This window comes from Mastomys coucha, unplaced genomic scaffold (genome assembly GCF_008632895.1).
Source record: "Mastomys coucha isolate ucsf_1 unplaced genomic scaffold, UCSF_Mcou_1 pScaffold21, whole genome shotgun sequence".
In the NCBI taxonomy this organism is placed as follows: Eukaryota; Metazoa; Chordata; class Mammalia; order Rodentia; family Muridae; genus Mastomys; species Mastomys coucha.
In genome coordinates, this window is record NW_022196904.1 from 111,006,190 (window position 1) to 111,019,849 (window position 13,660).

The 13,660-nt window shown below is 43.2% G+C and overlaps 1 protein-coding gene across 1 annotated transcript in view; it reads right to left on the minus strand.

Moving 5' to 3' along the window:
- The window catches only part of Cog7 (component of oligomeric golgi complex 7), a 60,609-nt gene that overhangs the window by 27,365 nt on the left and 19,584 nt on the right, over positions 1-13,660 (minus strand). The window contains exons 7-9 of the mRNA XM_031388163.1: positions 8,044-8,242; positions 3,300-3,427; positions 1,919-2,073 (exon numbers count right to left, since the gene is read on the minus strand). Coding sequence (XP_031244023.1) covers positions 1,919-2,073; positions 3,300-3,427; positions 8,044-8,242 — 482 coding nt within the window. The remainder of the gene's footprint in view (positions 1-1,918; positions 2,074-3,299; positions 3,428-8,043; positions 8,243-13,660) is intronic.

The window sequence follows — 13,660 nt, forward strand, 5'->3', positions numbered from 1 at the left end:
AGAGAGAGAGAGAGAGAGATTTAAAAAGAAAAAGAAAAAAAGGAGAGAGGGTGGAAGACCTGGAAATGAAAACTTGGCTCAGAGATTAAAAGTGCAGGCTGCTCTTGCAGAGGACCTGGGTTCAGTTCCCAGCACCTACATGGTAGCTCATAACTATATGTAACTCCAGTTCCTGAGACGCCAATGCTGCTTTCTGACCTCCATGGACAAGCAGACATGCAATCAAGGCCAGCCTGGTCTATATAATGAGTTCCTGGACAGCCAGAGCCACACAGAAAAATCCTGTCTCAAAAAACCAAAATAAATAAATAAATAAATAAAACATGTAGGCAAAACATTCAAACACACAAAATAAGTAAACCTAAAAAATAGAGCCAGGGGCTGGAGAGATGGCTCAGTGGTTAAGAGCACTGACTGCTCTTCCAGAGGTCCTGAGTTCAAATCCCAGCAACCATGTGGTGACTCACAACCATCTGTAGCGGAACCTGATGCCCTCTTCTAGTGTGTCTGAAGACAGCTACAGTGTACTTATATACATAAAATAAATAAATAAATCTTTAAAAAAAAAATAGAGCCAGGCAGTGGTGGTACACACCTTTAATCCCAGCACTTGGGAGGCAGAGGCAGGTGGATTTCTGAGTTCAAGGCCAGCCTAGTCTACAGAGTGAGTTCCAGGATGGCCAGGACTACACAGAGAAACCCTGTCTCAAAAAAAACAAAATAAAATAAAATAAATTTTAAAAAAAACCTAAAAAATAAAAATAAGTAAGTAAATACTACACTCACTATTAATGCTTCTCTTTGCAGAAGCACACCTGGCTTCATGTGGACAAGCCTCTAACCCTTAAGGTCTCAACAGGGTTGCCCAAGGTGGGGCTGATGGCCACAGCCAAGAACACTGGGCTCACAAGGGCGAGCCTGGTATTTCTGGAATGACAAGAGCTCCCTAATATCCTAAGCAAAACAGCATTCAGTTCAGTAAAGGAGTCTGGAAATGCAGGGCAACTTCATGAAGAAACAAATTACCACGGGGAGGTCCTTGGAGAGCACCACAATTTATTTGCAGCTCATCAAGTTCACAGATGGGTTAAGACTGTTGACTGTCTTCCTTCCCACACCCCCAGGTAGTGTGCACAGCACCTTCAAGAATTGTGAAAGTCTCTAGGAGGGCCGAAGCTTACCAGCTGGAATCAGCTTAGTTTCTCCATGTTCTTGATTCAAATATATAGTGTTCTCAGCAGTGGAGTCTTACTATCAAGTTTTAAAGGGCAACCAAGAGCAATGGTATAATTTGTATTGTTTGGAAGACACCCCAACCTCTTCATTACAGCCACCCTACCTCTCCTAGGTTCTCCCAGGCAACAGGAACCTCTTCTGGATTTCTCTATAAACTTGACTGGTGTAGCATTTCACACAGATGGATGATGGTTTTTATAAGTAGCTTCTTTCACCTAAAGGCTATTTATATCACTTTTTAATTTTACTTTAAAGTTTTAATTAATTTGTGTGTGTGTGTGTGTGTGTGTGTTTATATTTTTGTTTTTTAAGACAGGGTCTCTCCACATAGCCCCTCACTGGCCTTGAACTATAGAGATCTGATTGGCCTCAAACTCATAGATATCTGCCTGCCTCTGCCTCTGTGCTGGGATTAAAGGCATGTGACACCACACCTGACTCACCTAACACTTTAAATTATATATTTAGTCACAGCCCAATGGATGCACATGTTGATAACTTCCAGTGCCCCACCAATGCAAATGATGCTCCATTGAGCATCCTTAAGAACATCTTCTTGGGCTCAGGTACAGATGTTTCCCAAGGGTTCACAGGAGGAACACAGAACACACTCTAAATTGGACAGGACCCTCCAATGTACCTGACCCCACCTTCCCCCGACCCCTACCTTCCTCAGCCTTACTTGGCAAAGAGGGACTTCAGGGCTGCCAGCAGTCCACAGGTCCCCAGGCCATTGGTGAATTTGGCACATCTGTCAACAGCTGCAGATGCCAAGCCAAAGAGCTTGTGCACAGAGTGGCTCAGCTCCTGAACGCAGTCAATCACTTCCCCGTGTTCCTGAGCAGTAGATACAGATAAGCAAAAGCTTCATCACACTCAGGAATGCTGGCAGAGGTGGCACTAACACAGGGGACCTACTAGCATTAACATGGGAAGAGTGACAAACCACCTAAGAAACCAAATAGACTCCAACCGTGATGGCTCTTCAAGAGCATGGGTCAGACACAGATAGATAGATGGATGCACACATTTGTGCACATGCACACAAACATACAAACACACACACACACACACACAGACAACATGGCATAGAAATTAACTTCTAGCATAAAAATATAACCAAAGTTTAGCTCATTGTGGAGGTTTGAATAGGTGCTCCCCCATAGACTCATGTATGTGAATGCTTAGCCCATAGGGAGTGACACTATTAGTGGGTGTGGCCTTGTTGGAGGAAGTGTGTCACTGTGGGAGTGGGCTCTGAGGTTTCATATGCTCAAACGATACCCAGTATGGCAGACAGTTGTTTCTGTTGCTTTTGGATCAAGTTGTAGAACTCTTAGTTCCTTCTTCATGACCATGCCTGCCTGCATACTGCCATTTTTCCCACCATGATAATAATAAATTAAACCTCTGAAACTGTAAGCCAGCCTCAACTAAATGTTTTCCTTTACAAGAGCTGCCTTGGTCATGGTATCTCTTCACAGCAATGCAATCCTAATTAAGACACACATCTTCATATTCTTTATTTCTTTTCTTTTTCTATGATTAATAAGTTGGTACTTCTGATAGCCCTACATCTGGGATAAAGAAGTGTAACAGAGGGGACGCCTCCTGCAGAGCAGGGACAGAAGTGAGGCAGAGCAGACTTCCTAGGGAAGTCACCGAGAGAAGGCAGACTTCACATGCTGTCCATGGCGGCTTACTTCACGCTGGCCACCTCAGATTACCTGAGAACAAGCACTATCTCACAGAGATGTCCTTGAGCAACCTAAGGCAAAATCACTAAGACAGAGATTTATGATTTAAATCTCCCTCGTTTGTTTTGTTTTGCTTTACCTTTTGACTGTTGATTTGAAACAAGAATAGAAGCACATGGGTAGCTTCACTTTATCTTTGGACTGTGTGGGTACCTGAGGCATTACAGGCTTGCCTGCCTTCATCCTTTTTCCCTTTTATACACACTTGGTCTCACCCCAACCCTCCTCTATACACAGCCAAGAGCCTATCACACAGAACGCTTGATGCATGGCTAGTAGCCATACTGCAGTGTTATCAGATGTTACCAGAGGCACAGCGCTGATCTGTATGAGAAGGTTGTTCTCCTCCATGTCACCGTACTTCAGCTGGTAGGGTTTATACGGACCATATACAGCATCCACCAGCTCTACAACTTTCACCAGGTTGTGGTCCTCTGTAAGGAACAAGAAATTAAAAGACCAGTAGGCAAATAATCTAAACTGGCTGCTGGAAACAATAGGGAAAAGGTATTCTGCTGGAATATTCCCTCATATGCCTACATCACATTAATCTGCTTTTCTCAGTCATGGAAGCCTCTGTGATCCCCAAAGCAGAACTCTGGGCTTTGTGTGTTGTTACAACTAGTGTAACAGATACCCTGCCCCAGAGCTTCCGTATCCACCGCAGTAAGATCCCAGATTCAGGTGAAAACTCCTGGGTCTGGAGTGTGATGCATGTCTGTGTCACGGGGGCATTCTAGGTCATCTTCTGCTACACAGTGAGTTTGAGGCAGTCTAGGCTACACAAGACTGCCTCAAAAAAACAAATCTGGGGGTGCAAAGATGGTTTGGCAGCTGAGAACATGTTCTGTTCTTTCAAAGGACCTGACTTTGATCCCCAGCACCCTAGCACCAACCAAATGAGGTGGTTCATTCACCTTTAACGCCAGGTTCAAAGAGATCTGGTGCCTCCATGGGCACCTGGACTTGCGTGCACATAACCACACACATAACCACTGGGGTTCCTGCTATGATGCAGTAGGATTCTCATGTTAGTATCCGTGCAGTGCAAGATGCCAACATGTTTGATATAAAGCTAACAATAAGAGAAGAAGACAGCATTCTAGGGTGTGGGGAAATCTACAAGAAAACTGTCTTTTTCAAAGATATCAATGTCATGAAATGACAAAGAGGAACCAACTGTTAGATTAGGAATGCAGAAGGGTCCAAGTGCAATGTACACTAAACTGCTCTCAGAGGAAGGCAGAGGAGGAAGCAACTAGAAAGATCTCTGCAGAGCTGGCAAATCTGAAGACAAACTGTATACTAGATAGTAAATAAATACTTGGGTATGATAATGGTGGCAAAACATTCTACTATAAACATATCTAGAAGCTGGGCACAGTGGTGCATATCTATATTTGTAGCACCTGAGAAGAATCAGGAATTCATGTTCAACCTCTGCTACACAGTGAGTTAAAGGTCAGCCTGCACTGTATGAGACCTTGTCTCAAAAAGCCAAAAACAATACAAATTTAGTATGTATACAAATGCAGTTAAATACAAAATGCAATTTTTGATGGAGAGGAAGATTTCTTGTATTGTCAAGATTTTGTGTAATAAATATATATGGTGTAATGATCATGAAGTCAGCCCAAGGCTCTTTCAGAGGACCTAGGTTCGGTTCCCAGCTCCCAACACATCTGTAAATCACAGTGGCTCACAACCATCTGTAAATCAAGTTCCAAGGGACCCAACAACCTCTTCTGTTCACTATAAGTACCAGACACATACATGATGCATATACATATAACACTCAGGCAAAATACTCAAATACATCAAAAAATAAAAGCAAGAAAAAATGCATGAACCTAAATTTTTTTTAAACTTGTTTTCTATTGAATAGTCATTCATTTTAATTGCATCATGTATTTGTATTAACTATTAAATAATAAAAAAGTTAAAGATAAAAGTTAAAATATATCTGTAGCATATGATAAATAACTGGGGTAAGTCTACTATATAAGAATCTTTTGGGAACATGTACTAAATTTTCAACAGTGGCATTAGAGGAAACTTTCATTTGTATTATAGATTCCTTGCCAGAATTTTTCACATATTTTATTGCTTTTTATAAATGTACTCAATAATATATTGCTTTAAATGAATTGCTCTAAAAAATTAATAAGAAATAGATTAAGTCCCCAAACAGATGAATATATAAAGAATAAATAATCAAGAGGGAAAAAATGGAACTTTTATATAATTTTCAAACATTAACAACCAAAGTAAAATATTTAAGGTGATACATCTTTAATTATCTAAGAACCAGGAAATGATGGAAGAAAGAAAGAACACAGTGCTGGGGAGGGGGAGGGGTGGGTGAAGTAGGGGGTGTGCCACTCACCTCGATGGACAGCAGAAGACACAAGTATGGCGGGCACCTTTAAATTGTTCCTGGATTAGCAACTGCAACCCTAAACTTCTAGAACCTCAGGGCTGAGTCAGAAACTCTCTCGAGACAGTCTGCAAGGGTTTTACTCAAATAGTAGCTATAAAAAGTTAGCCATAGGGTTGAGTATGCTGGTGTGTGCCTTTAATCCTAGCACTCAGGAGGCAAATGCAGGAGGATCTCTGTGAGTTCAAGGCCAGCCTAGTCTACACAGTGAGTTCCAGGACAGCCAGTTATATGTAGAGACCCTGTCTCAAAACAAACAAGCAAGCAAACAAATATGTAAAAAGTATGTCACAGTCATGAAGCAGTATTAGAAGCCATGTTTTAGGATAACAATAGTCTAAGAAAATATTCATTCTATTATCCTTCTTTAAATGTGTGTGTACTTGGGCACACGTGTGGAAGCCAGAGGACAATGGTGGGTGTCATCCTCAGGAATGTCATCCACCTCCTTTGAGGCAGGTTTCTCACTGGCCTGGAGCTCACCAATTAGGCTAAACAAGCTGTCCAGGAAGTCCAAGGAGCCTCCTGCCTCGGTTTTCCCAGTTACAAGCATGGGATGTCATGGCTAGCTTTTCACATGGGTGCTGGGACAAACTCAGGTCCTCACGCTCAGAGGTGGGCTTTGTTAACTAAATACTCCCTGTACTATATTATTTTGAAATAAAAAAGAATGTAAAATATATACAACCAATATTTTCAAATATTTTGTCAGGCATGGTGGCTCATGCCTTTTATCTTAACACTTGTAAAACAGAGTCAAGTGCATTGTTGTGAGTTTAAGGTCAGCCTGGTCTACATGGCGAGTTCCAAACAGTCCTACACATTGAAACCCAGCCTCAGTAAGTAAATAAAATATTTATATATTATGTGCATTATTATAGTATAGCATATATGCATATAATATAGACATATAGTGCATAAAATATGTTTCATGCAATAATATAGTAGTTATATATTATATATGTTAAATATTTATAAAGAATATAAAATATATTTTATATAGTATATATTAATATTTATATTAATGCTTACAAATACTATGTATTTATTTATTTGTTGAGGCATGTCAGAGTTTTTTTGAGACAGGATTTCATAGCTCAGGCTGGTTTTGAATTTACTATGCAGCCCACTGGCCTCAAACTCGCAATGCTCCTGCCTCAGCCTTCCAGGGACCAGGAATACAGGCATGTGCCAGCATACCCAGCTTCAGCGTGCATTTACATAAGAGCTGCTGGAAGGAATAGAACAGAACATACCACTATCTCTCTCTTAATGATAAAGCTATGGATCATTTTCATGCTCTTCTTTTTGTAATCAGGACTGTTTTGTTTTGCATTGTTTTTCAAGGCAGGGTTTCTCTGCGTACCCTCACTGTCCTGGAACTCAATCTGTAGACCAGGCTAACCTCAGACACAGGCTATCTTCCTGCCTCTGCCTCTGGAGTGCTGAGATTAAAGGTGTGCATTGGCTCAGTTATCGTTTTGAAATGTAGCCAAGGCTGGATTTGAACACAGCATATTCCTGAGTGCTGAGATGCACACACCACCACATTCATCCTTCCAAAAGCATTTTTGATTTAAAGCAAAGAGTGGTTTGAGCCCTCAGTTGGAACTGCTAGAAATCTAAGCTTTCTCGATGACTTCAGAGGGTGGTCCTCACATCTTTAAGAAAGTTAATCCGTGGGAGGAATGCAACCTGCTCCCTGCCCTACCCTGACCAGCCTGCTTCAGCAGGGTACCCAGTCTAAGTACTCTGTAGGCACTTGGGCCAGTGCATTACAGTTCTCGGGAAACCACCCACATGACTGTGCATCTCCCACAAGTGAGGTCTGACCAGTGAGTGTGCCACAACACCCATGAATCATCAGGAACCCGAACAATAAACACACTCCCTGGAATGTACAGGCAATTAAACACAATGTAATTAAAGAGAATAACTATTAAATAAACGAAGTCTGTGACACACAGCAGCCACATGGCAGAATGAGGCCTTCTTGAAGCAATTTCCTGATTTGACAGCAGCATGTGTCACGAGGTCTATGTTGCTTCAAAGTTTATGATGCTTTTTACACAGGTGGAAAACAGCTGGAAAGTTTAGCATCCCATACAGTACGGACCCAAGTGGGATAAGCTGTGCTCTGCCTAACTGGCTACAGGGAATGCCTGCCTACTTTCTCCACAGTCACTTCAGGCCTGTTCTGGCTCCGGTGCAGCTAATGCTGCCCTTCAAAGCCCCCCTCCCTCTCTAGTCTATGTGTTCTCCTAAACTTACTGCTTAGGTTGAACTGTCTGAGGTTCTGACTTAAAATGAAGAGGATCCTCCCACTGAAACCTGTTGCCAGATCACTGCCACTCACGCCTGCCAGCTCCACAGCAGGCCTCTTTTACACTCTCAGGCACAGCAGAAGTGTCTGTCACTGCCTTGGAGTATGAAGCTCCTGGTCAGCACTGACTGAACCCTGCTTCCATGCTGACAATGTTTTCATGGGAAAGTTTTCCAATGAGTGGAGAAACACTGATGCTTTCCCTTCCACAGTTACTAGAAACAGTAAACAAATCCAGGCCTCAAACGCAAGGCAAGACCAGCCAGAAGGCAGGAAGTGGGAATGCTTACGGAGATGGGGGAGCAGTGCCATTTCCAGCCCCTTGGCAAAGTGGGCAGTGGTGTCATAAAACTCCAGCAGTCTGGTGAGCTCCAGCTCGGGCCCTGCTCTTTCCACGCCCGCACTGAGGCACATGGGCAGGGAGGGCACCAAGGCCCCCAGGGTCTGAATCAGCAGCACCGTCACCACCTCGTGGGGGTTCTTGAAAACCTGCAGTGGGGGGAGAGGGATGAGCATTAGTGTACGGAAGCACACAGGAAGGAGCCTTTCAGACAGCTGTTTCTAATGGTTCCAAGGCGGACCCTAGGACCGCTGGAAATGGGCGGGTCAGGAGTCCTGGCAAACTCGACAAGGACAGAATGGAAAGTGGCAGAAGCTCAACTCTGAATGGAAAGGCACTTCCATCGCTGGCCCATGTGCCTATTTACTCAAGCTCACTCCATATCAGTGAGGCCTCGGGTGACACTGGAGAGACTGGAAGGATGAGCAGGAGCAAAATGCAATGAGAGAACAGCTCAACAACAGCTGGAGGGCCACACGCAGCCCAGAGCCTGGCCTCAACTCACTTTTCTTCTCTGCACAGATCTGGGGCCCACCTGCATTCGCTTAAGGATCAACAGAGACTGTGGACCTGAACACTTTGGCTGGCTCAGTTCTCTAGTGGACTTTTCCCATTCTCTGTTTCTTAGGTCTCTTGAGAAAACTTGAATAACGTACCAAGTCCACTTAGGAAATACTCTCACTCTCCTGTGTTGCTGCTGCTGCTGCTATAACCCAAATAGGTGCAAACATGAGATGAGATAAAAGAACAGGTCTTAGAAAAGCTGAAGGCCAAAAAAGATACAAACAGAAAACTACATATACCTTAATAGAAATGTAACTAAAGCAGAGCATAACAAAACCTACAGGACACAGCAAAAACAGATCGGGGAGGGGGAGAGGGGGGAACCAACAGCTATAAATGCATACAATAAAGCTCTCCCATCAGTGCCTAACTGCATGTGTTAAAGAACTACAAGGGCTGGAGAGATGGCTCAGTGGTTAAGAGCACTGACTGCTCTTCCAGAGGTCCTGAGTTCAATTCCCAGCAACCACATGGTGGCTTACAAACATCTGTAATGGGATCTGATGCCCTCTTCTGGTGTGTTTGAAGACAGCTACTGAGTACTCATATACATAAACATAACAAGGCCAATCTGGGCTATCTGAACTCTGCCTAAGAACCAGAACTAGAAAAAGAGGAAACTAATGAGGTTTGAAAGCAGAGACAAACAGAAAACAAAGACTCAGCACCAGAAGCTGGGATTTTGTAAAATGCTCTAAAATTGATAGCTTATAGCTAAACTAAGGAAACAGGACAAAGTGTTCGAGTTACTAGAATCAGACATGCAAGCAGGAACACTAGTCCTGAGTCTATAAAATCAGAAAGCAAACTAAGTTCCTAAGGGAAAACCATGAACAACTATACACCAGCAGCCTAAAACAAGGACACAGTGCTAGAGCCGCAAGCCACCAAAACTCACTCCAAAGGAGAATAAAAAATGCCCAGACAGCGAAAGTGGTGCCCCAGGCCTGCAATTACAGTTCAGGAGTATAGGCAGGAAGACTAGTAGTTCAGGCAGAGCCTAGAAAACACAAGACCCCATCTCAAAAAAAAAAAAAAGTCAAATAAAGATCAGAATTGGTAAGCTCTACAAAACCTAAATATGACTCTATGTGGAGATAGCACCTTGACGAGGTAATGAAGGCACCATGGATACACAGGAGGCTCTGAGTCTACCTGGCTGTGTCCTCACAAGAAGACATCAGTACATGCAAACTTGGGAAGCAGACTTGGAGGGAAGACATACATCTACAGGTCAGAAGAGAACACTATAGAACAGCTTGATCCTGAACTTCTAACATACTGAATTTTGAGAATATTATTGTTGTTTAAACTATCCAGTCTGGTAATGGAGAGATGGCTTAGCAGTTAAGGCATTGGCTGCTCTTCCAGAGGATCCAGGTTCAATTCCCAACACTCACATGGAAGCTCACAAACCCTCTGTAACTCCAGTCCCAGAAGATCCGACACCCTCTTCTGGTCTCTGCAGGCACTGCATACACATGAGACACATACATACACATATACAGACAAAACACTCAAACACAGAAAATAAGAATAAAATCTGAAAAAAAAAAAATTAAACTATCACCGGTCAGTGGTGGTGCATGCCTTTAATCCCAGCACTTGGGAGGCAGAGGCAGGCAGATTTCTGAGTTCGAGGCCAGCCTGGTCTACAGAGTGAGTTCCAGGACAGTCAGGGCTACACAGAGAAACCCTGTCTCAAAAAAACAAACAAACAAAAAAAATTAAACTATCCAGTCTAAGGGATTTTACTATGGCATCAACCAGCAGACTAACATAGGACACTTCCTAGCTCATTCTGTGCAGCTAGAGTTACAACAGCACTGACAGGAGGCAAGAGAAGAATGCCAAGACCGTTCAACAGGGAAAGCGTCATCCTGACAATGAGTGGTGCTCAGAAACTGGGCATCATCTCATGAGAAGAAAGGTGCAAGGGAGAGAAGAAGAGAAAAGAAAAAATGTACAGGTCAACTCAGAATGAATCAAAGACCGCTAGCAAATGGTCCAAACTATACTCATGATTTTTCCTAAGCTCCCCAAGAATTTATAATACTTCAATGGGCTTTTTTTTTCTTCATGGATCCTATTCTGTACTTTGCTTAGAGTCATCTTGCTGGAGTCAGAGAAAGGCACAAGGAGAACCATAAAAACACAGCAAATAATTTCACAGCCACATGGCCACCCCACTCCACCCTGTGGGTGCTGAGTACCAAAATGTCTGTTTGCTGGTTGCTCTCACTTGGAACTTAAAAGCAGCCCAGGGCTAGTGACATGGCTCAGTGGGTAAAGGCACTCACCTTCAAAGTCTGACACTGGAGTCTAATCCTCAGGACCCACATAAAGGTAGAGGAAGAGAACTGACTCCAAGAAGCCATCCTCTGACCTCTACACTAACATAAATAAACAATTCAAAGCACTACAAACTGAAATTCACTGTTTCCAAGTGGCCTCTCACCCACGGCCCTCACCTGCCCTGTTTTTGCCAGTAGTTTCCCTGCTAACCCAAGATGGAATCTCCCTCTTGTCTTTCGTTTCTTCCAGTTACTCCTTAGAACAGATCCTAACAACTGCCCATTCTTTTTGGACATTTATATCTCAAAGCTGGTCTGGAGCTCGCTATACATGAATCTCCTGCCTCAGCCTCCCAAGTGCTGGGATCGTAGGCATAAGCTGCCACACCCAGCTCTTCTTGGCTGTATCCATCTCCATCCTGTACCAGGCATTGGCGTTTACCTTTCTCCACGCCCTCATCATCAACTCGCTGCCCAAATCACTACTAAAGTTAATAATTTTAGGTGTTACAATTTAAAGTCTTACCTAGTGGCATTATCTTCCATTGTGAAGTGTCTATTCAAGTCTTGGGCCATTTTGAAAAATTGGTTTACCAGCTTTTCTTTCTTTTTCTTTAACTGCACTGTTATTAGAGTTTTCTATTTCTTCCAAATACAGGCCCTCTATCAGCTGTTTTACAGACACCTTCCTCCAATCTGTGGCTTCAGCAGAGCTTCTGGATCGATGAAACATGATCTATCCACACATGCTGCTCATGTTCTGTGCTGTCTGTGTTCTACTTACTGCTTCCATGACTAAGAAATCAGCCTCAGTTCTGAAATTATGTTTGCACTTTCATCGTTTTGTGGGGAAAGGCCAGAGAATCCCTTGTGTCCAGACTCTCCAAGGAAAGAGAAAACCGAGCACGAGGGACTCGGTGTATTCTGATTGAAGCATGCATTTACAAAATGCCACTGGAGGTCTATCCAGGAAATGACTTTGTCTATAGACTAACAAACAGAATTCACTGGAGTAGAGCCATGTCTTCTCCTTCCTGCCCTGGGTTCCTGTCATTTTAGTAAGAGGAAGGAGCATAGTGGAGGATAAGTCCTAAGAGGCTCAACTTAGGAGCCAGGGCTGCAGGGCTAGTCTGACAAATTCATGGTAAGACCTGTGACCTGCCCCTCACTATCCATAAACGCTCATTAGGATGAGCCACAGAGCTCAGGACAAAAGCTAATAGATGAGACCATTAAGAATGAATGCCCGGGGCTGGAGAGATAGCTCAGCGGTTAAGAGCACTGACTGCTCTTCTGAAGGTCCTGAGTTCAATTCCCAGCAACCACATGGTGGCTCACAACTATCCATAATGAGATCTGATGCCCTCTTCTGGTGTGTCTGAAGATAGCTACAATGTACTTAGATATAATAATAAATAAATCTTTAAAAAAAAAAATGGAATGAATGCCCTTGCAACTTGGGAGCTAGTGACGGTGCTGTAGAGTATGGCAAACAATAACCATAAAAGAAAAAACAATGATTAAATTGGCTTCATCAAAATCAGAACTCCCTGGCTAGAAGGTTGGTCCAGCAGTTAAGAGCACATGCTGCTCGTCCAGACGACCTGAGCTCAGTTCTCATCACCATGTTAACCGCCTCTAGTTCCAGCTCCAAGAGATCTGATACCCTTTGACTGCCTCAGGCACCTACTCACATGTGGCATGAACACGCACACACACAAACACACACAGAGAGACATATAGAGACACATACAAGTAAAAATAAAATGAATAATAATAATTTAAAAATAGTCAAATTTCTGCACCAGCAAGATGGCTCTGTGGGGAAGGACACCTGCCGCGCAAAGCCTGACAGTCTGAGTTCAATACCTGAGACCCACGGGTAGAAGAGAGAACTGACTTCCACAAGGTACACAACGACATGTGCAACACTCCCCCACACACAATAAATACATTGATAAATAAATAAATAAATAAGCAAGCAAGCATCTGCTCAGAGCTAGGGATACAAACCAGTGCTAGCACACTTGGCTGGCATATGCAAACTCTGGATTCATTTTTCAGCATCCCACAAGTGGACAAACAAAAACCCTCCATTCGAACTACACATTGGGAGAAAGTGTCTACAAAACATATTTGAGAAAGAACTTCCATCCAGAAAAACAAACTTCCTAAACTAAATAGTGCAAAGCAAATAACCCAATTTTTTTTAAAACAAGCAAGAGACTCCTTGAGTAGACCTGTCACAAAGGAATGCATGCGAACAGCCAATAAGCACAGAGTGGGTGTTCAGTATCTTTAGTCATCAAGGAAATGCAAATTAAAATCACAATGAGATGCTACTACACACCCACCAGAAAAGCTAAAACCAAACAGAATGATGACATCTAACATCAGCGGGACGTCCAGCAAGCAGAGTCCTCATGCACTGGTGTGAGTGCAGAAGGGGTGAGCACCCTGGGAAGGTCTGGCAATTTCTTCTACACCAAAGCATACCAGCCCTCTCTACCCACAAGTCCACTCTCACGTATTGACATGTAAATACAAAGAACCCCTGGGAAGCACTCACTGTTCAGAGTGGCTTTAACAACAGCCTCAGCCAGGATCAGACCAAATGTCTATCAAAAAAAAGGAGTGGGCCACACTTAATCGCAACACTTGGGAGGCAGAAGCAGGAGAATCTCTGTGAATTTGTGGTCAGCCTGGTTT